This window comes from Aspergillus undulatus, assembly GCF_047715775.1.
Source record: "Aspergillus undulatus strain CBS 261.88 unplaced genomic scaffold BDV17scaffold_3, whole genome shotgun sequence".
Classification (NCBI taxonomy): Eukaryota; Fungi; Ascomycota; class Eurotiomycetes; order Eurotiales; family Aspergillaceae; genus Aspergillus; species Aspergillus undulatus.
Window position 1 is genome coordinate 825162 of NW_027396607.1, and position 24093 is coordinate 849254.

The 24093-nt window shown below is 49.7% G+C and overlaps 11 protein-coding genes across 11 annotated transcripts; 7 read left to right on the forward strand and 4 right to left on the reverse strand.

Annotated features, from left to right (window-relative positions):
- The first annotated feature begins 110 nt into the window (after positions 1-110).
- On the forward strand, positions 111-799 carry BDV17DRAFT_110754 (uncharacterized protein). Its single transcript, XM_073753841.1, has one exon. The coding sequence runs from the start codon at positions 224-226 to the stop codon at positions 608-610; it is 387 nt and encodes a 128-aa protein (XP_073620310.1). The 5' UTR covers positions 111-223; the 3' UTR covers positions 611-799.
- A 2179-nt stretch (positions 800-2978) lies between these two features.
- BDV17DRAFT_287141 (uncharacterized protein) lies at positions 2979-3401 on the reverse strand (the record flags this gene model as incomplete). The annotated part of the gene is made up of 2 exons (XM_073761095.1): positions 2979-3008; positions 3090-3401. The coding sequence occupies 2 exons, from the start codon at positions 3399-3401 to the stop codon at positions 2979-2981; spliced, it is 342 nt and encodes a 113-aa protein (XP_073620311.1).
- Positions 3402-4154: 753 nt separating this feature from the next.
- Positions 4155-5355, reverse strand: BDV17DRAFT_110767 (Carboxylesterase family-domain-containing protein). The gene is made up of 3 exons (XM_073753842.1): positions 4462-5355; positions 4387-4396; positions 4155-4319 (listed from the first exon to the last, which is right to left on the reverse strand). Exons 1-3 carry the CDS (start codon positions 5196-5198, stop codon positions 4209-4211), a joined length of 858 nt encoding a protein of 285 aa, XP_073620312.1. The 5' UTR covers positions 5199-5355; the 3' UTR covers positions 4155-4208.
- A 573-nt stretch (positions 5356-5928) lies between these two features.
- On the forward strand, positions 5929-6727 carry BDV17DRAFT_110788 (uncharacterized protein). Its single transcript, XM_073753843.1, has 4 exons — positions 5929-6097; positions 6148-6203; positions 6256-6407; positions 6503-6727. The coding sequence occupies exons 1-4, from the start codon at positions 6048-6050 to the stop codon at positions 6575-6577; spliced, it is 333 nt and encodes a 110-aa protein (XP_073620313.1). The 5' UTR covers positions 5929-6047; the 3' UTR covers positions 6578-6727.
- On the reverse strand, positions 6077-7499 carry BDV17DRAFT_252080 (mitochondrial 54S ribosomal protein uL16m). Its single transcript, XM_073756493.1, has 4 exons — positions 7389-7499; positions 6867-7334; positions 6505-6805; positions 6077-6409 (listed from the first exon to the last, which is right to left on the reverse strand). The coding sequence occupies exons 1-3, from the start codon at positions 7444-7446 to the stop codon at positions 6633-6635; spliced, it is 699 nt and encodes a 232-aa protein (XP_073620314.1). The 5' UTR covers positions 7447-7499; the 3' UTR covers positions 6077-6409; positions 6505-6632.
- Positions 7500-7654: 155 nt separating this feature from the next.
- On the forward strand, positions 7655-11307 carry BDV17DRAFT_252083 (replication factor C subunit 1). The gene is made up of 5 exons (XM_073756494.1): positions 7655-7864; positions 7953-7971; positions 8027-8114; positions 8165-10518; positions 10572-11307. The coding sequence occupies exons 1-5, from the start codon at positions 7778-7780 to the stop codon at positions 11201-11203; spliced, it is 3180 nt and encodes a 1059-aa protein (XP_073620315.1). The 5' UTR covers positions 7655-7777; the 3' UTR covers positions 11204-11307.
- An 86-nt stretch (positions 11308-11393) lies between these two features.
- On the forward strand, positions 11394-14657 carry BDV17DRAFT_252085 (Sin1 family protein). The gene is made up of 2 exons (XM_073756495.1): positions 11394-11803; positions 11868-14657. The coding sequence occupies exons 1-2, from the start codon at positions 11781-11783 to the stop codon at positions 14380-14382; spliced, it is 2538 nt and encodes an 845-aa protein (XP_073620316.1). The 5' UTR covers positions 11394-11780; the 3' UTR covers positions 14383-14657.
- Positions 14658-16381: 1724 nt separating this feature from the next.
- On the reverse strand, positions 16382-18915 carry BDV17DRAFT_110877 (ATP-binding protein). Its single transcript, XM_073753845.1, has 2 exons — positions 17740-18915; positions 16382-17686 (listed from the first exon to the last, which is right to left on the reverse strand). The coding sequence occupies exons 1-2, from the start codon at positions 18796-18798 to the stop codon at positions 16634-16636; spliced, it is 2112 nt and encodes a 703-aa protein (XP_073620317.1). The 5' UTR covers positions 18799-18915; the 3' UTR covers positions 16382-16633.
- BDV17DRAFT_110871 (nucleoside phosphorylase domain-containing protein) lies at positions 18916-20922 on the forward strand. The gene is made up of 2 exons (XM_073753844.1): positions 18916-19991; positions 20047-20922. The coding sequence occupies exons 1-2, from the start codon at positions 19033-19035 to the stop codon at positions 20822-20824; spliced, it is 1737 nt and encodes a 578-aa protein (XP_073620318.1). The 5' UTR covers positions 18916-19032; the 3' UTR covers positions 20825-20922.
- A 348-nt stretch (positions 20923-21270) lies between these two features.
- BDV17DRAFT_110892 (uncharacterized protein) lies at positions 21271-22056 on the forward strand. Its single transcript, XM_073753846.1, has 3 exons — positions 21271-21749; positions 21800-21879; positions 21975-22056. The coding sequence occupies exons 1-2, from the start codon at positions 21455-21457 to the stop codon at positions 21823-21825; spliced, it is 321 nt and encodes a 106-aa protein (XP_073620319.1). The 5' UTR covers positions 21271-21454; the 3' UTR covers positions 21826-21879; positions 21975-22056.
- A 255-nt stretch (positions 22057-22311) lies between these two features.
- Positions 22312-22957, forward strand: BDV17DRAFT_287148 (uncharacterized protein; the record flags this gene model as incomplete). The annotated part of the gene is made up of 3 exons (XM_073761096.1): positions 22312-22679; positions 22733-22835; positions 22886-22957. 3 exons carry the CDS (start codon positions 22312-22314, stop codon positions 22955-22957), a joined length of 543 nt encoding a protein of 180 aa, XP_073620320.1.
- Between the last annotated feature and the right edge of the window lie 1136 nt (positions 22958-24093).

Genomic DNA, 24093 nt, shown 5'->3' on the forward strand with positions numbered 1-24093 from the left:
CCTGGTTAACAACCTTCTCGACGAATGGCATGTACCCGGAATGTCAATCGCCATTGTCAATGGCCCGCATACTTTTGCCAAGGCAAGTCTCACTGCTGAAACCTGGACTCAATGAATACTGGCTTCACCAGGGTTACGGGATTGCCGTTTTCCAGCCACCAAAGCCAGTCCAGAAACGCTATATTACACTGGGAGTACTACAAAATCATTTACAGCTGCCGCGATGTCTCTGGTAATCGAGGATAGTAAAGATATGTCAAAGAGAAAGTGCACAGCTGAGACCAATCTGGATTGCCCCATCCAGTGGACAACTACACTAGCGTCCATAATCCCGGAAGACTTCGTCGTTTCGGATGAGTATGCGGCCGCCCACATTACAGTTGAAGACGCCTTATCCCACCGTACCGGTATGCCTTGTCATCTGAAGCACTTTGGCCCAAAGGGCTCAAAACAAACAGTGAAGGATGGAGCCCGTCAACTGCGCTATCTTCCCTTGACTGCAGAACTACGCGCTAAGTATATGTATAACAATCTTATGTACACGGCCGTATCGCACGCAATTGAAACAATAACTGAAGATTCCTTACGAACAGAATTTAGAAACCGCTAAAGATGGAAAATACCTACTGGGCATCGCTAGATGGACACGGCAATCACAATACCTTGGCACTAGGGTATGCTTGGGACGCAACAAAGAACCTATACGTCCCTGAGCCCCTACCAGATGTTGTCAGTGCATCAGGTGCCGGTGCCGTGATCAGCAGTGTCGTAGATTATGCAAGTTGGATCAAATGCATGGTATTTAAAACTGGTCCACTCAGTTTGGAGTCTCATAGATCCCTAACACAGCCGCGGAGCATAATAATAAATGACCAGGAAAACCTGTTCGGCGAGCCACATTTATATGCTTTAGGCTGGACACTCGATTCGTATCGCGGTGAGCAGATCATTTGGCATAATGGAGGCGAAACTGGATAAGGTACTACGATGATGTATCTTCCCAATCAACCGCGGGGCTTGGTGATGGCAGGGAATACTTCGCTCACAAGCAATATAGTCATCCTGTACATGTATCTGTTGGATCTGTGGTTATTAACACCCAAAGCCGATCAAGTAGACTGGAACAGTCGCATCAAAGGCAAGATTTACGAGCATCGAAAGAAGCAGGCTGATGCGAAAGAACGGCTTTACCCGGACCTACCTGGAATCGTTATCCCTCCTGCGCGAAGACTCCAAGAGTACACGGGCAATTACTATCACGCTGCTTATGGAGAGATGCGGTTTTTTGCGGATAGGCGCGGTAAGGGCCTCGTAGCAGATCGACTGTCCTACCAGATCTCCATGGTGATTGGCATGGAGCATGTGAACGGTGAATTCTGGCTAGCCACCTTTATGGAGCAAAACAAAGACCCGCAGGACTACGAAAAAGTCCGAGGCGAATTCAGAATCGGTTGGAATGGTAGGGTGAAGGAGGTTGGTATTGATATGGAGCCAGAGAGATGGATGGGGAGCTGATTTGGTTCCGGAAAGAGGTTGTTTGAGCTTGAGGGAAAGCCATTAGTCACCTCCACAATGAATGGGATCCGATTCTAGGCACATAAAGCTTGTTTCCATTTTCTTTTGGGAACCGCAAGGTAGAAAGCTTCTAACCTGAGTAGGCCAGATTGCTAAGAGCGCGGTTCAGCTTGTCGTTGGATGAAGCCGCGGTCATTTGCAGCGATTCGCGAGCGAGGGCGGCGACAAATTGGAGAGGATGAGCCAGTAATTACCGGGGCGTGCAATCGCCATGTGCCAGTTCCGATACTGTACACGATCCTGCGACATCACCCGAAGTGGAATGAAAGTTTGAAATCAGAGTGCGGTTCTGTATGTATCACCAGTGAGTTGCTCTTTCGTTGGTCTCCTGGGAAGCCGGTAAGAGACATCATCTGACGGCTTACTGTGAGGGACAGGGCTTGCTTTACCGTTCCTACCACTGCATTAAAAAGGCACAATGGAAGACCAGAGATCTTCCAGCAAGCGTATTCTATATGTTCAGGTCCAGGGACCTGACACTTACCGTGTTCAAATCGGAGACGTGGTTGCGGATTGCCAGCGCGGCCAACCTCTACAGAGGCATCTTTCCACTGTTCCCAACTATTTTAGTGCTCTGCTCCCCCTCTTGTATTCCACTCTGCCCCTATTAATTTTTCCCTCTGGCATCCCAGAGCCTGGCTAGAATAGTACTATGTAAGTCTATTAGATTTACCCTTAAATAGACCAGATATTGGTCTATATCTAATCGAAATCAATAGTATTATAGCTATATAAAGTGCTAGATCCCTAGAACTAAGTCACAAGAAAGGTTTTTCCCTCAGTATTAGAAATGATTGCAAGATTATCTATAACAAAGAGTTTGGGAAGCAGCTGGCTCAAGGTGCTCCATCAATCGTACTAAGTGTCAAGGTGCAGGCTCAGGAATGTATTCAGGACAGGATAACGGAAGATACACAGACAGGCTTCATATAGAGCGTCTCGTAAGCGTTCAAGCTAGTATTCCAACGTCTGAATTATCGAATGATGAAGGTCTTGTCCTTTCAATCTAGCCGCAAACGGTGGTTTAAATACACAGAAATAATAAGCATTCTAGCCTAGACATAACTTTTGAACCGTGTCTGCATAAGTCTCGGTGATCGGAGATTGAATAAGAAAGACTCACATATGACTAGCGGTCATATACAGTTGACATAATTTCTAGGTTGACACCACCCTTCTCGGTTTCAGGCCCGATGTGCTCCATCCTACCTGCCCTATGTGCTACTTAATGGGTTCAAAAATCAATTCAGCGTTCTCCTGTATTGAATCATGGTTATTTCTTATTTTTATCCTGCGCAGCTTCGCACATGGAAAGAGACAATTCCTGGCTAATGCGACTTGAAGTTATAACCTGCATGGAAGGGCAGATTACATTGTCCACCTCGCTCACATAAGGCAGCGGCTCACCGCTGAGAGTTATGGGTGGAATGCGGCTGTTTATAGCCTCAGTAAAGGTCATTTTTTGGCGTTTATTTCACAGGTCCTCACATTCTAATCGTAAACAAACAACTCACCACCACCAGCATTCGGATCCAACCCATGTAAAACGAAACCCACGCACTGCTGATTTCATACGCGAGCGCACGATCCCACGGGAGATCAGGAAGCAGATTAGAGAAGACGTAGCGCTGCTCTATGCCCGTTCCGATCCCGGCTGTAATGTCTGATCCGTCTGTGCCCGTGTCGGAGCGGAGGTGGTTGAATCTGTACCAGTAGACTGGAGCTGGAGCGTCGCCGCTGGTACTGTTACTGTTCTTGTTCTTGGTGAGTGTCTGCGCGATCATACGTGCCGGCGCAATCTGCACGATTTCGCCGAAATCGAGCATGCTTTTTTATCTAGCGTGCTGGGCGTGAGGGGTATATCTCCTGTATTGTAGAGGCAGCCATGGAGAGGGGTGTCTGGGTAGAGGGATAGAAGCTTGGAGACGGTTGAGTTTGGGAGCGGGATGGGGCGGTGGAAGCCGTCGGCTGAATATGTAGAACAGATAGCTGTGGCTAGGGTTGTGGTGTGCTTGTTAGTAATGAGGTTTAGATTAGGGCACTTACCGAGAGGGTCGCGCAATTGCTCTGTGGTGTTTATGCCCGTTGGAGCTGAGTTTGTTCCTTCGTCTGTGTTTGCTGTTGTACATAAGTCTGGAGTTAGGGCTGGTCAATCCTTGACTGGTTGGATGCAGGCAAATGTATACGTACTCCCAACGATTGCAGCAATTTTGACATAGTTTCCCGTTTCTAATGCGTGTTGTATTGAGGTCTGCGTGAAACTTCCATCGATTGATTGACCAGTGCTCGATCCTACTTTAGAGAGAAAAGTATCTATTGGGAGCTGTCGGATACAATCGAGCTGCTCGGCCGCCATGACGGTTGCGAATGGCGCGCAGGAGGTGTTCGCGATTAAGCTATCGAAAGCCTCCTGGAAGGATGAAGTATTGGCATACGTCAGAGTACAGAAATATGACTGCAGGTTCAACGCGACAGCCAGCACCCACGATGCCGCAGCCAAGGCGCAGATGGCAGTTAAGCCGTGAAGATAAAGTGGCTTATCTTCTGTGCGGAAGATTTGTGATCCGGAAATGCCTGCGCAGTTTGCGGCCACGACGACCAGCCTCGGCGATGTTAAGTGTCTGCTTCGTGGTCTAGATCGGGACATGAGGGGCACCGTCGCTTTCTAGGACGCCTGCTCGGAAGAGGTTGTCGCCGCGACCACCGTAGGCCATCATGCGGAATAGACTGAAACTGCACCGGCTCTGTAATACCAGTTAGGGCTACCGGTGAAACTAAGGAGGACTAGGTGCGGAAGGCCTGCTGACTTACGACTGTCCAGCTATAGTCATTGAAAGAGATTAGCCTTGTCTCGTAACTATGGCATTCAAATTGCTGTGGCCATACCTTTGCCAGGTCACCTCCAAATGCAGCAATGTTTTCCTGAACCCAATGCAACGCCAGCCGCTGGTCCAACATGCCGAGATTGAGTAATCGAGATCCGCCATCTGCTGCCGTTCAAAAACCCAAGAGGCCCGAGTCGATAGTTCTGCGAGGGTACTGTAAGCGCTCCCCGTCGAACTGCATTCCAAATGTACTGGCGTAATACTGAGACGAACAAGTTCTCCTTTCCGATATCGGAGGATATGCGAACTATATTTGATCCCTCGAATTTGGGATCCGCTTGCTCGACTTAGTAAAGCTGGATATTTGATGACACAGAAAGTACAAACCGTAAATCCCCGCTGTAGGCTCTTACCATAGAACCAAACCAACACTGGCTTGAGTGCGTCGGGTTCGTTCTGATTAGATGTGCGCCATATGTTCAGAGTCAAGCAATCCTCACTCGAATTGGGGTTAGAGTCTACCTCTGGCCCATAGCAAGCTGGACTGAAGGATTGCGCTTTTAAAATGTCAAATTTCTCCTTTAAGAGCACCGCCTTTCGTAGACGGAGATCGCACACTGGCGGTTGAGCATAGGGGATACCAAGAAAGCGTTGTACCTGGGTAGACTCGTCACTGACCCCAAATATAGTGTCATTGCGAATCTTGATGGATACTGAGGAGCTCTGTGGATTGACTGCTGCTAGGGCTTGTCCTAGTAGATACGGGATGAGTAACGACGGGTCTAACTTGAAGCGCATCGTTGAGGGTGCGGGCCGGATTTTCTGCTCTTGGAATAATATGATGAAATGGACCAGTGAACCGGGGAAGCCTCTTGAGATTGTCTAGCTGAGCAGCTCGGCATTGACTTTGTATAATGACGCCCTCTGCCAAATGAGCTCTCCACTGTCCCCAAGCTTGCTATTACCATGAGTGTTCCCACTCGCGGACATCGTTTCGCCGGGGGCATCACTGTCACGACGAAGTATAGGGGGATTATCCATGTTGATATGTATTTTGTCCGCCGCTTGCTAGCCCTGAGCTGAGTCGATGTGTCCCCACGTTTTCCACGGCGGATGAAAAGAACAGCCGAGATCGCACGCAGGTACCGAGTCACCATTGTTTCCAGCCGAGGATCCAAAAGTAACAGATCTTATCCTGGTGCTGAGACTAAGATGATGTATTCTCGTACCTTAGGAGTATGGGTCATAAAAGCACTGGTTCCTGTCATGATCTAGGGTTGATCTAGGGGACTTTAGAGACAGCGTCGGCATCTCTGGCCTTGACACACGAACTCTCACACAAAGAGGAATTCCACAATGTCTTCAAAGACGTAAGTGACATAGCCACCTAATAGAGCATTCGAGTGGGCTATCATCTCGTGGGCAGAGAATGGGATATGTGAGACAGATCGATGTTGTCATGACAAGGGTCCGAAAAGCAGTAACGTCATACTTCCATCGCCGCTATTTAAAGGAGTCTACGCCTGGTGTTTGCTCCCAACTCTACACTCTGAAGAGAGAAAATCACTTGCAACTACCAAAAAAATCCACTTGTCACTAGCTTATTCCACTGATATTTATTCTATTCCCTGCTACAACACAGACACAATGTCCGACTCAAAACTCATGGATATCGAGCCTGGTGGTGAACAAACACAGTAAGCTCGCCCCGAGTATTCAGCTTTGGAGTGATTGACTAGTTATACAGGTATGAGGGCGTCCGGCAATTCAGCGTCACACCAGCCAAAGAAACCGGACAGTTAGGTGGTATCATCCTCTCCGCGGCTACAGCCTGACCTGACTAACTCAATCTCAGGAGACCTGCCGCACACAAAGAGCGAAATGAGAACTAGGATAGGGAACGATCGCAGCGAGGCTAGAGACAGAAGAGAGGAAGCTAGGTTTGCGCACAAGCTCGAGCGCGGAGAATCCACAACTGGCATATCCGGATATACCAACAGAGGACCGGTAAATTCCCTTTCCTATAAACTCCTTAATGTGTCATCTGTATATGTGGCAATGAAACAAGGGAGCCCGAAGCTAATGATAATGTACATGGTAAGGTCGAAGTCGAAGACGATGCTGCCAAGTCTAGGAGAGAACAAGGATATGGGCCTGGTTCCGGGGTTGGAGCGTAGGTACCGAGTGAACCAGGAAAAAGAAAACTGCCATAGTAATTGAACAACACCTGCCTTATCGCGACGGCGACGTGCTGGAGGATGCGGACTTCGGGGGGTTGGGCATGTTCTCTATTCCGAGAGGCGGGTCTCTTCGTGCTCGCTTCAAGCTTTCCAAAGTCACACCATTGCCGAGTTTTGTAATGCCGACAACTGGCGGATCGTTCTTGTTCACGAATTCCCACAGACCTGCTTGTACATTAATAACCTGAATCCACTGTGCGCATTGTTCGCAATCCAGATGACGTACCGGGCAACTTATGGCCTGCCAGTCGGAAAGCTTCCCTTGCAATCTTCTCGTGAATTTCGCCCTTCAGCTCGAACACAATGCGGCTAACGCCAACCTTTGCAGTCCAGTAGTCGAATTTACCCTTTCCCTTACCCATACGCTGCTCGTTGCCCTTAGTATAGACACCGATGTTGGCGCTGACCCGCTTGTATAATGTGTACTTCATTCCTCTCAGACGTCTCTTGATAGTCTCCTCTGCAATTTTGAGCGAGGAGGCCGGTAGTCGGCGGTCGTGATCCTTCATCCGTAATCCGTAATCTCCCCACACCACCGTCGTGCCTCGCGTCGAACCTCCGGTCGCGACATGTGGACGGCCCTTAGGCGATTTCGATCTCTCACCACCTATTTTGGGTGCAAGCCAGTCAAATGCCGGCGATGTTGTAGAGAAGCATCGTGAAAGCGGAAGGATTGAAGCTCGTAGGCCGAGTGCTGGAAAGACATCAGTTTGGCGAAAAACTTTTTATTCGGATGAAGAATCCTCACAATTTGGCTGGAAGCTGGCCAACCGTGGCCGTGCTAGGAATTTGAGATGTGAATTCATGTTGACTGTCGACCCGACGCTCTGTCTTCTGCGGAGGGAAGCGATATCGAGACCTCAGACTTTCTGGCTCTCGCCGCCTCTTCCCGAGGGTTTCTCCGGTCCGCTCCCCGACAGGGAAAGCTCGGTTGCGCACGTGCCATATTCATGCGATTATGTAATCTAATTAATCGCGTGAAGCTCGCGCTCGGAGCTCTAACTAGGCAGGCGCGTCGCGTTGCCTGGCCGAGCCACCATCAATTGGGGATCTCGTCTCGAAACCCGACAGCCATTCGGCCTCGCCTAATGGTCATCAAAATAATTTATTGCCTGTGCTCTCGTCGCTCCTGAAACTATGTCCGCCGATATCAGGAACTTCTTTGGTGGCAAGTCGAGCCAAGGCTCCGGCTCGTCTCCTGCAAAACCGCCTACAAAGAAGGAGGTATGTGCATGGCGTTTGATGATCTCTATGGACTTGGTATCTTGCGCGATTTGCTAGATTATTGATTGTTAACTTTACATGGCAATAGACGCTGACTCGGAACAAGCGTAAGAGCTGCGACAATTTCTATCACTTATGGCAATGTATTGACCGGGTGTACAGGAAATAGGAAGGTTGTTAATGACAGTGATGATGACGATGTTGTGGTGGCCGAGGCTCCGGCACCGAAGGCTAAGGCTCCGAGCAAACCGTGTGTTCATCTCTGGCGTGGTTATGGCCTTGGCTAACACACGGGTGTAGGAAGGTGGAAGAACTAGCGGGCGAACCTACAACGACTTCGGATTATTTCGCGTCAAGCAAAAAGAGAGGAAGACCCTCGAGGGCCGCAAGTAAAGACAACCAACCAGCGAAGAGTGAAACTACGAAAACGGAGAGCCCTAAAGCTGTCAAGAAAACCACGGAGCGAACGAGCACTCGTCGTGAAGCGAAACCGGGAAAGACCGTTTTGGATGACGATAAACTAGGCGACGACGACATATTTGCCGGTGAATACAACAAGCCAGGTAAAGGAGACGATGAGTATAAGGAGGAAGATGACGATAATGACGACGATTTTGATCTTCCAGTGAAACCAATCAATGGGGCTCGTGGCCGACAAGCGCCCAAGAAGCGCTCTGCTCTTGATGATTCCGATGATGACATGGTTATGGAGGATGCTCCTCGACAGACAGCGAAATCTGCGGCTACTCCAAAGCAAAGAAAACGGAAGTCTGAGGCTGTTGATAAGGATGATGATGAAGATACTTCGAAGAAGACAGGTGCTGGTGCAAAAGCAAAGAAGCCTAGAGCATCGGCTGCGAAACTAGATCAGCCGGAAAGCAAAGAAATTCAAGATATTTTCGACAGCATTCCCACGATAAGGCCCCCTTCGCCCCCGCCAAAAACCGACGACAAGCCGAAATTTCAATTTGGAGGACAAAGATCACGATCACCTGTTGGTGGAGAGGCCGTGATACCGACAGGCGCAGAAAATTGTCTTGCAGGGCTATCCTTCGTCTTCACGGGTGTCCTTGACACTCTTGGCCGTGAAGAGGGTCAAGCGCTGGTCAAGAAATATGGAGGCAAGGTTACAACAGCTCCTAGTGGCAAGACAAGCTTTGTTGTCCTCGGAGCCGATGCTGGCCCGAGCAAGCTCAACACTATTCAAAAGCACAAGTTGAAAACAATAAATGAGGGGGGACTCTTTGAACTCATTCGCCGTCTACCTGCGAACGGGGGCGATGGCATAGCAGCTGAAAAGTACGAAGCAAAGAAGAAGGCAGACGAAGAAAAGATTCGACAGATGGCCGCTGAAATTGAAAAGGAGGAAAAGCGCAAGGAAGCAGAGAGACGTGAAGCAGAGAAACGCAAAGCTGCCAAGAGCAATACGAGTACTGGGAGTGCCTTGAGCACCAAGGATACCAAGGAAACGAAGGTTGATGATCTGCTCTGGACCTCGAAATACGCACCAACGTCGCTTAATATGATCTGCGGCAACAAAGCTGCTGTCGACAAGCTTCAAAGTTGGCTCAGAGATTGGAGAAAGAACGCCAAGTCGGAATTTAAAAAGCCAGGCAAGGATGGATCTGGGATTTATCGCTCCGTTATGATTCATGGCCCTCCTGGGATTGGTAAAACAACGGCGGCGCATCTAGTCGCAAAGCTGGAGGGTTATGATATTGTGGAATCGAATGCAAGTGACACGCGGAGCAAGAAACTTGTCGAAACTGGTCTTCATGGCGTACTGGATACTACTTCACTACAAGGCTACTTCTCGACTGCGGACAAGAAGGTCGAGAGTAAGAAGAGGAACCTTGTTCTGATTATGGACGAGGTAGATGGAATGTCTGCTGGTGATCGCGGAGGTGTTGGAGCAATGGCTGCCATTGCAAAGAAAACCCAGATCCCCCTTATTCTCATTTGCAACGAAAGACGACTACCGAAGATGAAGCCCTTCGATGGAACCACATTTGAGATTCCTTTCAGGCGACCCACCGTTGAGCAAATTCGAGCCCGACTTTTGACCATCTGTTTCCGGGAGGGGATGAAAATCCCGCCACAGGTCTTGGATAGCCTGATTGAGGGGACCCATGCAGATATCCGACAGGTGATCAACATGCTATCAGCCGTCAGATTAGACAGGAACGACCAGGCTACTGCCAATCTGGACTTTGAAAAAGGAAAGCAAATGTCGAAAGCCTGGGAGAAGCATATCATTCTGAAGCCGTGGGATATCGTCGGCAAGATTCTGAGTCCACAAATGTTCTCTCCGAGCTCATCAGCTACGCTTAACGACAAGACTGAGCTGTATTTCAACGATCACGAGTTCAGCTACCTGATGCTTCAGGAAAACTATCTCAGAACGAGACCCACGCGCGCTAATAACTACGATGGCAAAGAGCATAAAATGAAGATGTTAGAACTCGCGGAGAACGCGGCTTCGAGCATTAGCGATGGCGACCTTGTTGACAGGATGATCCATGGTAGCCAGCAACAATGGAGTCTGATGCCAACGCATGCTATGTTTAGTTTCGTACGGCCTGCCAGCTTCATGTACGGTAACATGATGGAGCGGCCTGGATTTACTAGCTGGCTGGGACAGAATAGTAAACAAGGTATGTCTTGCCCCTTTCGTCAATACCCGTGTTGGACTAACATCAAACTTTAGGAAAACTTTCACGATACGTGAAGGAGATTCAAGGGCGCATGCGCCTTCGCGCATCTGGAGACCGCCATGAGGTTCGGCAACAGTACATACCGCTTTTATGGGAGAAGCTCATCAATCGGTTGATGATCGACGGTAAAGAGGGAGTTGAGGACGTGATTGACCTTATGGACAGTTACTTCCTGACGCGGGAGGATTGGGATGCTCTCGTCGAGCTTGGACTCGGTCCCATGGATGAGTCGAAAGTCAAGCTGGAGACACAGACCAAAGCTACGTTTACGCGTCTCTACAACCAGCGCTCTCACCCGCTTCCGTACATGAAGGCGAGCAATGTCCTCGCGCCGAAGACGGGGCCGAAGGAGAAGCCTGATATCGAGGATGCCATCGACGAGTCGGACGATGAGGAAGTCCTTGCGGATGATACCAGGGATGATGACGAGAACGATGAGATTGATCTCAAGAAAGATAAGCTTATTCGCGTGCCGAAAAAGTCTGCTGCAAAGAAGGGCGCGGCAAAAGGTGGCGGGGCAAAGGGCAAAGGGAAATCCAAGAAGGCAGCCGACGATGGTTTTATCGATGACGACGAAGAAGCGCCGAAGCCAAAGAAAGGGCGAGGCAGGAAACCCAAGGCTTGATCATTGTTTATCGCGATTGCTGGCATATAGTTACCATCTGAGCGGCTGTGCGACTTTGTATGTATTATAAACAGTATAATTCCAAGCAAGAATATCCTGCGACATTGCGACCACCGCGTATCTATGAGTCGATTTGCCATTAGATCTGCAATCATAGCACGGGTCTTACCGTTGAGACATTGTCGATCTGGTGCAGTGCCGCTAAGGACGCGCTGCTCTGGTCTTGGCTCATTTCTGGGGATGGAGGAGGCGGAGTCGTTGCGCCAACGGCTTTCTCCCCTCCTTCGACTCACCACCAGCACAACACCACAAGCTACGCACATCTGGCGCGCGTCTGCCACCAGCATTTCGCTTACACCATCCTTCCTTCATTTCATTGCGCTTCGGTCAGGCTGGCCCTGACCGGTTTTCTTTCCCTTTGTCTCGCAGGCCCAGCGCGCATCAGTCTCACTCCGCGAAATGAGAACACAGTACTTTTGCTGTACCTGTTAACCCATAGCTCATCATTATCCTGCACCGGGGATCGCCCGATCAATCTTCCTATCTCACTTATCATTCCCTTCAGAGTGGATGGAAAATGTCTCTCCTTCATAACGAAGAGTAATATTGGCCTCCCCCCACTCCAAATCCTCCTATACACATTACGACGGTTGACAAAATAAAGCTTTACGATATGGCAGTTGCGCACTTCTTACCTCTCTACAATCAAAGACGGTATCGGCGACAGGCTTATCAATGTGAATCACTCCGTACTCAACACCCCCGGATTCCGCGCCGCGGGATGGCCGACGGCCTCGGCGAACCACCCCACGCAACTTGCGGCTAGTATCAAACGGACATACTCTCCTCCTATTCCCACAACTACCGCGGTCTCGTCCGAATATTACAATCTGGGCAATAGAGATCTAAATGGCTCGCAAAGATTTGGGGTCGGGGAGGACGGAGAGGATGATGAAGGGGGGATGGTGACGGGGAAATCTACTACGGATGGTATCGGTCGTCGGAACCCATTGCGAAGCGAAAAACGAATGCATCGGAGGGATCGGCATCATAGAGAGCAGCAGAAGGCAAGGGATATTGAGGAGGAAGATAGCAGTGACTTGAGCGACGAAAGTGACGAGGATGGAGAACCTCCGCAGAGAGTCAGCGAAGAGATCAAGTTCCAGAAAGTGCCTGTCCGGACTAGAGCAGGCTCATCCCCTATTCGGGCGACTGATCGCCAGGAAAGACCGCAGGTTATGGTTACACATCCGTCGCAGCCATCGTCGAATAGCCACTACCGCACTGGATCCTTAGGGACGGCTCCAGCCGTCAATGGGCGCCCTCGGCGGGACACAACGACTACCACTACAAGCAGTGACATGTCTTCGGATCATGAGATTGATTCGTCATCGGGATTAGGCTTCAGAAGGCGCCAGATTCATTTCTCGGGCCAGGATCAAGTGATCGGACCGGCCGATTTTGGGAAAGCCAGCAGTGACGGTCTCGAGCAGTTAGATGAACAAGCGGAAGACTCTGATGCTGGATCAGTGGAGAGTGCTCTATCGTCCGAGTTCGACGCTACAGCTGGCTCTGCATCGCTATTAGGAGGTGTAGGGATAACCGGTTTGACCTCGTCATCGCCGATTGCTCTGATGCACAAGCTGCCACAAGAACCGACTTCCCAATCTGCATCTCCCCGGAAGCCAAAAACACCAGCGCCAGAAATGCAGGATCTACCGCCACCTCGGCCGATCAGCACGGTGCAGCCGGTGAGCCTGCTATCTACGGCTTTGAATGCCCGCGCAAAAGCACCAACGAACCCCGTCGAGAAGTTTGCTGTATTATCGGGCAAGGGTCTGACCGATGCCTTGAATATCCGACTATATCTGCCATTCTCCTCGGATCCCGAAGAGACTCTGGACTTGCCGCTGGCTCGAGAGTCCAAATTGGCGGACCAACCAGCTCCTGTTACTGTTGTCGAGGCTATTGGATTGGCGCTCTGGAGATACTCCGAAGAGCGCCGAGAGCCACCAATCGAGCGTGAAAAACTTAACGTGAATAGATGGGCACTTCGAATGGTGGAAGACGGCGAGGTTGAGTACGACTTCCCAGCACTGGGTAGAACATCAAACATAACCGATTTTACCTCGAACAATAACAACCGAACAGGGGGGATGCGCGGCCGCTCCAGAGGGAAACAGTATGACGAGTTCGCTCTAGTGGAGGCTTCTGATTCAGAGTTTGAGGAAAATGAGCGCCTGTATCCGACAGATAATACCTCTACCTCAGCCGAAGAGGCGGCAGAAACAACGCCTGCAGCACTCGCTGTTCCGGCGAATCAGCCAGTTCCGCAGAGCAAAGCGCCTCGTTCGAATCCGATCCTTGGACAGCCGTTCTCTTCAGCATTAAACGACAACACACTCACGCCTGCTGATCGCCCAGCGGTACCTGTTTCTCATGCTACACCTCGTCTCGGCGTCTCAAAGACGTTGAAAATCCGGTATATCAATCTGGAGGCTTCGACCCAAGTCACGACTCTCAATACCTCAACAGACAGTTACATAGCAGAAATCCTTGATTCAATCTGCAAGCGATGGGGTCTAGACAAAGGGAACTACTTGCTGAAGGTGATGGGCTCCAACACGATTGCGCCGCTAGACCGCACTGTTGAAGCACTGGGCAACATCACGGAACTAGACCTAGTCCGCCGACGCTTCGGCCCGCAGGCATTGACAGGATCACCAGTGAGCTCTTCACCAAACGCGCCGCTCATGGTCGAGAACTCCACGGTGCCGAGCAAGAAAGGGAAGAAAGGCGGGCAGCAGATGCTGCACCCTCTTACGCAGAAGCAAGATCTCATCGGCGGGTACTACCGGCGGTATTTTGTGCTGCGCAAGCAGTCCATGGGGTTCACGACGTCCCTGCATCGGGTCCTGACATTTGATAATGATTACATGCACATCATGCCTGCAGACACGGGTAAAAATGGGTCCGACACTAAGACTCGGTCGATCAGCTTCAACGACGTGGTTGGATGCAAAGTCAGCCGCCGGCACCCGAAGAACTTCCGCGTCGTGGTGCTTCGAGGGAACGATGCGACGGAGCAGAAGCGGTACGACTTTGAGGCGCGCAATGCGCTTGAAGCAGTGGAAATTGTGGACGAGATGAAGAAGAACATGGCGCATTATCGGACCTGAATGAAGTGATCTATTATTATTTCCATTCTCTTTGTAGGAATCTTTTGGGCGCAATTGGCTAGCAATGATTGAATTGGGTGGATGGCTGGATGCATGAAAGGACACTTGAGTTTTGACTCGGTCTTTTTTTTGGCGTTGCGGATGCAAGCACGGAATTTACCAGAGTCTCGAGTATTCAGTCTTTTGAAACGCATGTCTGACATCTGCAAACTCTATACTCATGAAGCTTCAACTTGCCATGTGGTTTGGAAACTCTATATACTCCGTAGTCTGCGGTGACGGTGAATTACTAGATACGGTATAGCGTTCCTATTTGGGAAAGGTCTACACGTGCCGCTTGGCATCGTGGTGCGTGGTCTATATAGCTTCCTCATTTTCCCCTCGACGCTGCGGCCCTCACGGTCGCGATTTCGACCCCTTTCCCTCGTTATTTCGGCTGCGGTTGATGAGGCATTTGTGCTATTGGACCGGCCATCCCGTGTGCTGCACTTCGCCACCTTTTCATGCCTGGTGAACTGGTTTTGGGAGTTTGGATTGGAGATTCGTGAGTTGAGTCTGATGATCATAATTATTGTTGGCTATCTGGAAGCCTTGCTAATTGATAGACTTCTTTGCGTACAGATGCTCGTGACCAACACCTCTGTGTGATTTCTCTAAGTGTCAAACACCACCGTTGTCCCTCTCGCGAACCCTCTTGGTAAATAAGCGGCAGCAACGTTAGAGCGATGAACTGTGGGCTACTGGATGGCTTCATCTAGGTGGTGCAATCACCTGCATTGAAAAATGTTAGATAGTGGATGTTTCGCAGCTCGCGTCAACCTGTACGGCTGATTGCCCAGAACAACGCCAACCAACGATTTGCCAGTTCCGAATATAACCACGGTCTTGTGAGTCAAAGTGCAAGGAAGACAAGGTATATTTAGCCCTGGCTTGCATTATCTCTTCCGTCTTTTCGGAAGGAGCGAACAAGATCTAGCGAGGATCTTGTATTCTTCTGTCAGTACTAATTATCCTGACCTGCTAAACCACGCGCGTGAAAGTCCAAAATTCGAGCACCGTTCTCACAGCACCGTGAGTATCAAGTCAGCGGATTAGCGACATTTTTAATGTATATGCTAGTGTAGACATGGTTAGATGTGGAATCATCTAGTATCGAGGCTGTACTTAGAGTATAGACGACTCACTGACTGTCGAACGCTTACTTCCGCCTATTCAGCATACACATTTGTATTTGCTTTTCTACAAAATATATACTCCAATGGATGAACGGCTTGCATTAGGCACATTAAATAAGCAATAGCCTTCGAGAATAAGAATAATAGGGCTATTATCATAAGCCGTGTCTCATGCATCGCGTTTCGCGCTCGAAACAGTCAAGACGCTTATTTGGGCTTTTCTCCGGGAGGAAGTTCTCCTGGTTACGTTTTCGATTGAGCGAGATACCTTCAAGTGGTAGTCGTCGGGGTTGCAGCGTTGCCTGCTCAAAATCAATGAACATCACCCGACCATTTTCCTCGTTCCAGGTCATGTTTCCGGGTATTGGATCACCATGAAGTACTCCTAGTTTCTGAATTGCCTGCAAAGAATTGTCTGCTTGTTGCATCAGTCGATCATGATCAAGATCATGTTGCCCTGCAAGAGTTCTTCCGGCATAACCCATAATCATCAGATGGATAATCTCGGCAATTCCATCATAAGAGAATGGGCGGCGAAGTCGCAGGCTGCCAAGCAGCACTGGTACGTGCATCCCTTGGATTGGAGAGAGACGCGAGTACACGAGCTCCTCTTGCTTTGAGCCTGCCAAAAAGTCAACCGGCGTGCCTTTTCCCACAAACGTATATCCATGTGACCACAGGGTAATCTTAAAAAGCGCCCCGCGCCTCCCGTGAATATGCAGCGACTCGCAGCCCAGCTGTGAATTGAGCTGCACGTTATTAGTTGAGAGTTGTCGGTCTAGCCGACGGATGAGAGTGGTCGGATTCAGGCAGTGTCGTGCTTAGCAGCACCGTGATAGGCATGAGACCCTCGCCCTTGTCGAACTCGCTGTGGCTCTCGATATTGCTGGCCATGCCGTTTACAAGATGCGTGATTAAGACTCCGGTGTTTGCGTGGTAGGTGTGGTTATTTAGGATGGAGCTACTGTCGATTGTGCCATTTTGGGCTATCCCACATAAAAACACTTTCCCCCAGTAGATATCAATGTGTGTGTCAGGGACGACATATGTGAGGACATGTTTTGTACTTTGTAGCACTAGTCTTTTCGAATCCTTTGAAATCTGGCAGACTCAGACGCGCTGTGGCCATGCATGTCTCGTAAGTATTGCTCAAACTCGTTAGACACTTCGATGACATCATGCAGGTGGCTATACTGAAAAAGCTCGCCTCGAAACTCGGCCAGCAACATGGCGGTCCTAATACTATTTCGAATCTCCCGGCCGTTCAACTCGAAGGTGGCGAGTTCGTCAAGTCTTTCCAGGATCTGGTCGACCTTGGCCTCCGGGTATGTGCGATGCGTGCGGTGCGTACGGTGCAGCCTAGTAATAAAATTTGACCAGATACGCCGACGACTACCTTCGTCGAGCGTTGGGAAGTGAAGGGTCAAGTGTACACGAGACTTGAAGGCCTCGTCAAATGTCCCGATTCGGTTGGACGTAAGAACTAGAATACCAGAGTAGTATTCCAAGACTCGCAAGAAAACAGAGACTAGTGCATTTCGCTTTAGGTCTTGCTGCGTTCGCTCCTCAAGAAAAACATCGGCTTCGTCTAAAAGAACGACACATTGCCATATTGTCCCAAGATAGAGAACAGACTCGAGGTATCGTTCTACCTCCTCGGCATTCGTGCCAATATCTCCGCAGGTGACACGATATAATGGACGTTCCGTGAGCTCCGCTACCGATTCGGCTGTGAGGGTCTTGCCTGTACCGGGTCCGCCGTGAAGGAGCAGGATTAAACCGTTCCCTTTGCCTTCTATCACATCATTTGTACCGCTAGCATCGGTCACGGTATGCCTAGCTACGAGGGCTTTAATCAACTCCTTTTTGGTGTGTTTGAGGACCAGGTGATTGAAAGCCTCGGCATTCCACTTTATATCACGAATTTCCCCCACGGAAACAGAGATCCATTTCTTGTCATGAAACCCAAACCCGGGAATAGTCGCGGGCAGGAGAATCTGAAATAATTCATCCGGGGGTGACTCCTGATCGTGCTTGTGTGCCGAGAGGTAAGATCGGCCTGCTTTAAGGATCGACTCGCTATGCACATGATGATAGGTTTTGGCATCTACCATGTAACGTGAATTTGACTAGGCAAGCTTTAGCATGTTAGCAATACTTTGTTAGTTGATGGGATACTTACCGTTGAAATTTCGACAGTTGAATGGGCTGGTGTGTATGATACAAATCGTCCGTTTCGACAACGCCAGAACGCACTCCCTCGTTTCATTAAACGTGCTTTCACATCATCGGCGACACGAAGTGGGTACACAGGTAGGGCACTTATAGGTACCTCTTCCTCTGCCTCAAATGCGTAGTCGAGGGTCACCTCTTCCTCCTCCTGAAAGAATTGTCCATCGAATGACCAGGTGACGCACGGAAAGACAAACTTATCGCGCGCCCAGTAAGGCCAGCCCTTGAGTAAATATGCCCTCGACTGGCCTCCACGGCTCGCAACAATCACCTCGTCCTTCCAGAACAGCTTCGCAAGATGCTTTCGGGTCACGCAGCCTCGTGCAAACACATCGTCCGCATCCTGGTACTCCTTCTTGAATGCCATTTTCATGTATTTCAGCAGGTCCTCTAAGCCCTTTGCAGACTCGTCGGTTTCCAACGGGTATATATCGGGCTGCCTCAAATGGATGTATAATCGGCTCACCGCGGCCGAGGTTTCCTGTGTCCTTGCTGCGGTAGAGATACGCTCACACTGGATACCCACCGCCTCCTTAACGGCGGCCTTGATCACATCGTCAACAATGGTAATGTGCTCGTGTTCAGGGGTTGCCTCGTCGCCGTCGGCGTGAAGGATCGAGAAGTGGCGCATAAGCATTGGGTCCATGGGGTGCAAGGGCGCGCGTAGCACTTCGAATTGATCTCGGACGGATACGAGGTAGTCATCGCAATTGTAAACCTTTACCCAAACTAGACTGATGTCCTCGTGGTCTTCCAGATATTCGTCAGTATCGTCAATCTGCTCCTCCCCTCGCAAATTGCTGGCCCTGCTGTCGCCATGGAAAAGACGAGGGGCGTCGAAGTAATTTGCTTGCTCGGGGTGATTGGTATGGTCTTTCTGGGCGCTGCATACGGTTCGGTGAATCACGAAAGGCACAAAGCTGTTTGTCTGTATCGACGATGGCTTGGGTGCTTTGACGGGACGCTCAGCGGGTTCAGAATCCGCTCTTTGTTTCGCAGTAAGAGACATTTAGAATTTATTTGTATCTTTGGGACCCTGATGGCAGGAGCTGAAGTGATGTGCTATAAAAAGCAAAGAAGCGGGGTCGGTGGTCAGTCAGCCTCCTCTTGAAGAGCCTTGTTCACGAGATGAGAAATATACTGCACTTGCTAACCACACGCGCCCTACGCTTCTGGGGATCCCACTGACCTTCGGGTTGACTTCCTTCGCAGACGCCCCCGATCACGTCGCGGTTTAAGCAACATGACCGAACCTCGCGAGCCCACCGTATACGATTACACCGTCGGTATAATATGTGCCTTGGACAAGGAGCTACTAGCAGTCCGCTACGTGCTAGACTCGACGCACCCAGAAGTGGCAGTCCTGCCGCGAGACACGAACACCTACACTTTTGGCACGTTGAGTAAACACGGAGTTGTTGCGACATGCCTTCCTGCAGCCGAATACGGTACGAATGCCGCGGCTAGTGTTGCCTCTCAGATGTACATGAGCTTTCCGGACATGCAGTTCTGCTTACTGGTTGGCATCGCGGGAGGAGTTCCCGGGGGCAAAGAGGATGTGCGCCTTGGAGATGTGGTGATCGGCGTCCCCACTGGGATACGGCCCGGAGTTATACAATATGATATGGGGAAAGCAACTCCAGATGATTCCTTCTTGGAGACTGGATCCCTCCAGAGACCACCCCGGGTTCTGCTGAGCGCTATCAATGGTCTGAGGTCCAACCCGCAAATTGCAATAAACCCCCTTATGGCGTCCTTGGAAATCATTGCGCGGCAGAACCCAAAATATGCATCCGTGGAAAGAGAGCACGATATCCTGTTTCCGCTCGATTGTGTGCATGGTCTACACGAAGCAAACTGCGAGGGTCATCTTGACCTCCAGGTCCAACGACCTGCAAGAAGCCTTCAATACCCATGTATTCACTATGGCCTAATTGCCTCCGGAAACAGCGTAATGAGAGACGCAGCTCTCCGAGACCGCTTAGCACATCGTTACGGCTTTCTTTGCTTCGAGATGGAAGCGGCCGGGATACTCAACATCTTGCCTTCACTTGTCATTAGGGGAATATGCGACTACTCGGACTCACACAAGTCTAAAGTATGGCAGGAGTATGCCGCTGCGGCGGCTGCGGCGTATGCTAAGCTTCTTCTCACCCAGGTGCGAGTTTATAATGCACGATCTACTGGTGGAACTCATCTCCGGTGAGTATTGAGCCCTTGTAACTTTTGGCACGATTCACTAAGGAATCCGAATCAGTGAGATGCACTCTCCTCCTTCAGCGATAGGACATATCGGCGTCGATACATCCTTGGGCTACGGTATATACGATGCGTGCAAAACGACACGTAATCCATCACCTTCACCACTCACTGATCAAACAGCGCCGTGTCGAAGCCCGGAAGATATATGGAGCAAAGCCCAGTCATTCGCCGAGAGACACCGTCTCTGGAGCTCCATTCCAACAGAAGCCGTACCCCTAATGGCTGCGCTAAATGAATGGTCGCAGACCAAGTTTTCAGCGACCCTGATCATCGAACCTCAGAGCTCGCGCGCAGCCCAAAGGGCAGAGACGTTCGCGTTCGAGGTGGCTGCCTTTCTCAAACGGCGAGGTCAATCCATCATCTGGGCTTTTACGCCCGAGTACGACGAGCCCCTGACGACGGGCGATATTATGCACTGCCTTGCTCAACAAGCACAACGTACCTTACCAGCAAAGCTGACGGTTACACAATGTAGCGACATGGGGTCACCGGCTAGCCTAACCAGTATATTCGATGTGCTCGGTAATTCGTTTCTTGTTGTGCAGGTCCAAGACCGGGCTCTCGGGCATGCACTGCTTGAAGCGCTTAAATCGGCGTTCCATCAGCCAGGGCGAGTCCTTAAGCTTCTTCTTGTTAGCTATCATCCCGATATGACCAGTAGAGCGCTCGGCTTTCCTCAAGCAACAGTTCAGGCCCTCAGTCCTCCAATACCGAAGGCGAGACGTCGCGACGCAAGAGTTAGTTGGTGGGAGTGTATAAACCCTACTCTTTAGGCGCAATGAGGTTACTAAAAGTGCGACCCCTTCCCCCAGAGCCAGATCGGTTCTTTCGGACACTCGTGATAACTATCCCAGAGTATAATAGTATTATCCTCTGCAAGTACAGTGCCCCTCCAGCTAAGAGGTATGGCAGAGCGGAAGGGGGGTATGCAGAGTAAAATAGGGTGTGTCAATAGCTGTGCTAGCCCGATTAGGAAAAGCTAAACCTAATCAGGCTAGAGGGGTGTGTCACTAGCCGAGGGTGGGGGTGTTGATAGCGAGAGGGGGTGTGCCTGTAGCAGCGCCCTTTTATTATGCTGTGGCACATTAATGAACTACCTCACAGGAAGGAACTCGATGAGTGCCAAAACATCCCTGCATAGTTTTGCATATAGGACAAACATATAACTGCGCCTCGACCCCTTTGCACTGCCACTGTTTGCCAGCAGAATCAATCTGCTGGCCGCTCGTCCATCCACCATCATGTCGCATCGCACAGTCAACCAAGATTGAATCAGCTCGCAACAAGCAGATCCTTGTTTGTCAATCTGTTCACTCAGAAGATACACGCACCCCGCACGTAGTCTGCCTGCCCTACGATTACAGCCTCCTCCGCAAGAGAGGCATGATTCTCAGAAACATCCAATGTCCGGACCGACAACGTATCCTCCCCACGAATCGATCCGAACAACCTCCACGTCCAAGGCGCGAGCCCGACTTCCAAACCAAGCCCCATCGCTCTCAATCAAGAGGACAATATCCGAAGACTGCACACGAGATGCAGACTCCGGCCGACCGCCCAAGTACCATTGCCTGCGGAAAGAAGTAGAGAGACGGGAAAGGCGGCTTCTTGGTGTTGTGAATAGGGCATCGATATCCACCCCGATGCCTGGCCAGCAGAAAATGCAGATGGACGTGAAACTGCCAGGTCAAATGCAAGGTAATAATAAGAACGACAGCATTCAATATATCTTAGCCAATGTTGCCCAGGCTTTGCAAGCTCAGGGCCCTTTTAGTGGTTGGAGAGCGGAAGTTGGCGTGAGAGATCGTACATTCAAAGTACATCAGATGTGAGTTCACCTCTCCTACTTTCCTGTTGAAACTTATGTTACTTGATGAAATTCTCTTCAATTTCGTTTCACTGATAACGTCGCTGCTATTCCAGGATAACCTCTCTTCGTTTAATACAACCCCAGATCGAGCTACGACGTGCGGCCCAAGCAGCTATGAATTTCGAACAGAAAGCGTTTAAGGAATCTGCTACCAAGGTTTGTCTGGTTCTTTTTTCCGGCATGGTCGGTAAACGGATCTAAGCATTCTCTTTCAGGCCCATTACGATAGGGAGTTTAGCGACAAACTCGTCCACATTCGGGACACCCGTGCTAGACAAGTAGCAGCGATGCAGGGGGCCCATGATGCAACAAGGCCCCGCGACAGGGATGACTGGCGTAGGGCAGCCTCCGTTTTTTCAGCAGATGAACAGACAGATGCAAGCATCCCCGATGCCCGGCCAACAGCCAATGCAGATGGGCATGAACGACCCGAATCAGCAGGTTACGATGCAGCAGCGCCAACAACAACAGCAACCTCAAGCCATGCTTCAGATGCAACAACACCAGCAACAGGATCAGGAACCACGGCCCGGGGCAGCCACTGAATTGAGGAGCGGATCCGTATCGGTGATTGATATTGGTAATACGAATGTTCACGGTCTCGATGAGGTCCCAGATGCTGAAGGAAACTACACCAATCCTGAAAACGTACACTATTACCTTACCAATGTAGCCAACTCTTTGCAGACACAGGATTCTTTTCGTGGTTGGAGAGCAGAAGTAGGCGTCAGAGAGCGGGTATTCAATGTTCATAAGTTGTAGGTTTGACGCCTTTTATCAAATATTATTGCTAATTTTCTACCGTCCTAAGGGTAACGTCGATACGCCTCATTGATCCTCAGATTAGCTTTGCCTCCGTCACCGAGGTGTCTGAGAAGTATGAAGAGAGGGTGTTCAGGGAAGCAGCATCCAAGGTTGGCTTATACTTGTTGCTGTGATCAGACCTAAACTTATGTTGTCTTAGGTCAAGTACGACAAGGAGCTTAAGGATAGAGTTGCCAATCCAGTGGTTTGGCTCATGCCGGGTGGCAGATAAGGTTGCCGTTCCTGCTTAAGGGAGCCTTAAGGTATTCTGTGAATGAAAGAGAAGAAGCGGTTTGTATTGTAATTGCTAATAATATAGATATGAAATGGCTTTAGTTGTCTTGGTTCTGAATAGTAACTAGATTATACTCTGAAGATAATAAATACTAAGTAAAACTAAATATATAGTATAAAGATAGTGTTACGGAAAGGGCTGACCTCTCAACGCTTTCCTAACCCTGGGTCCTTCACGTAAGCTCTAATTGATTGACTTCTTACCTTGTCTCTTATCAACCACGTCCAACTAGTATGAAGACTAGTCACGGTCACCAAGGGTCGAGCTTAAGTAATGGATGCAAGGCCAAGATAAGAACGTGTTCCTATCTTGTAGAGAAGTACGGTCCGAGTTGTCTATTATTAAAGGTATCTCTAAATAACAATAGTATAATAATCACGAAGAATAAGTAAGAATAAATACAGCCCAGGAACCTCGATCAATAGACTAAAGTTCCCGGCTTGAAGTCAGATAATTGAGAACCTTGGTACATGGGCAGTGTCCTGAGAACCGTATTAACCTCCTATCTGGTTTTGATTACGGGAAAATATAGACTATAATTATTTGACACAGGTCCCTTGACTACACAATATAGCTTTGAGGCTTTCTGTGATCTAACTTGATTCATTGTAATCAGAAACAGTGTTAAAGCTATTGATTACTATCTCATCTAGTCACAGATCATTAGGGGTTCTTTATCTGGTGACCCTAGGCTGACGGTGATCCAAAGCTTTAGAGAGAGTTTCTGTTTCCGGGTTCTCTAGATCATTTCCTTGCTGCGTACGAGGTAGTTGAGCTAATTTATCAAAAGCTTTTGCAAAGTCAACTCGTGTGACTGGTCGTTTTTAATATCGAATTACTTTTCGACCCTCTTTTTCTTCCTCTCCTTGCTCTTCTAGATCAATATCCTGTCGTGTAGAGATATTCGGCGGTAGATCAAAGTTTTTTGCTAATTCCAAGTCATCTAAAGCCTGCGAAAAGTCAACTCGAGTGACTGGACGCTTTTGACGCTCCTCCAGTCGTTGTTCCTCCAGACTGGCTGGACTTGAAGAGTTCGTCACTCTCTAGCTACTCGAAACAACCTTAGGAGAACC

Coding starts and splice junctions, on each gene's coding strand:
- BDV17DRAFT_110754 (XM_073753841.1), top strand. CDS start 224: ATGTCTCTGGTAATCGAGGATAGTAAAGATATGTCAAAGAGAAAGTGC.
- BDV17DRAFT_110767 (XM_073753842.1), bottom strand. CDS start 5,198: ATGCGCTTCAAGTTAGACCCGTCGTTACTCATCCCGTATCTACTAGGA.
- BDV17DRAFT_110788 (XM_073753843.1), top strand. CDS start 6,048: ATGTCCGACTCAAAACTCATGGATATCGAGCCTGGTGGTGAACAAACA. Junction 6,204..6,255: donor CAAAGAAACCGGACAGTTAG/GTGGTATCATCC, acceptor ACTCAATCTCAG/GAGACCTGCCGCACACAAAG. Junction 6,408..6,502: donor GATATACCAACAGAGGACCG/GTAAATTCCCTT, acceptor GTACATGGTAAG/GTCGAAGTCGAAGACGATGC.
- BDV17DRAFT_252080 (XM_073756493.1), bottom strand. CDS start 7,446: ATGAATTCACATCTCAAATTCCTAGCACGGCCACGGTTGGCCAGCTTC. Junction 7,335..7,388: donor GGCCAGCTTCCAGCCAAATT/GTGAGGATTCTT, acceptor ATGTCTTTCCAG/CACTCGGCCTACGAGCTTCA. Junction 6,806..6,866: donor GGCAGGCCATAAGTTGCCCG/GTACGTCATCTG, acceptor ATGTACAAGCAG/GTCTGTGGGAATTCGTGAAC.
- BDV17DRAFT_252083 (XM_073756494.1), top strand. CDS start 7,778: ATGTCCGCCGATATCAGGAACTTCTTTGGTGGCAAGTCGAGCCAAGGC. Junction 8,115..8,164: donor GCTAAGGCTCCGAGCAAACC/GTGTGTTCATCT, acceptor ACACGGGTGTAG/GAAGGTGGAAGAACTAGCGG. Junction 10,519..10,571: donor GGGACAGAATAGTAAACAAG/GTATGTCTTGCC, acceptor ATCAAACTTTAG/GAAAACTTTCACGATACGTG.
- BDV17DRAFT_252085 (XM_073756495.1), top strand. CDS start 11,781: ATGTCTCTCCTTCATAACGAAGA. Junction 11,804..11,867: donor TCTCTCCTTCATAACGAAGA/GTAATATTGGCC, acceptor GACAAAATAAAG/CTTTACGATATGGCAGTTGC.
- BDV17DRAFT_110877 (XM_073753845.1), bottom strand. CDS start 18,798: ATGTCTCTTACTGCGAAACAAAGAGCGGATTCTGAACCCGCTGAGCGT. Junction 17,687..17,739: donor CAACTGTCGAAATTTCAACG/GTAAGTATCCCA, acceptor AAGCTTGCCTAG/TCAAATTCACGTTACATGGT.
- BDV17DRAFT_110871 (XM_073753844.1), top strand. CDS start 19,033: ATGACCGAACCTCGCGAGCCCACCGTATACGATTACACCGTCGGTATA. Junction 19,992..20,046: donor ACTGGTGGAACTCATCTCCG/GTGAGTATTGAG, acceptor AATCCGAATCAG/TGAGATGCACTCTCCTCCTT.
- BDV17DRAFT_110892 (XM_073753846.1), top strand. CDS start 21,455: ATGTCCGGACCGACAACGTATCCTCCCCACGAATCGATCCGAACAACC. Junction 21,750..21,799: donor ACTGCCAGGTCAAATGCAAG/GTAATAATAAGA, acceptor AATGTTGCCCAG/GCTTTGCAAGCTCAGGGCCC.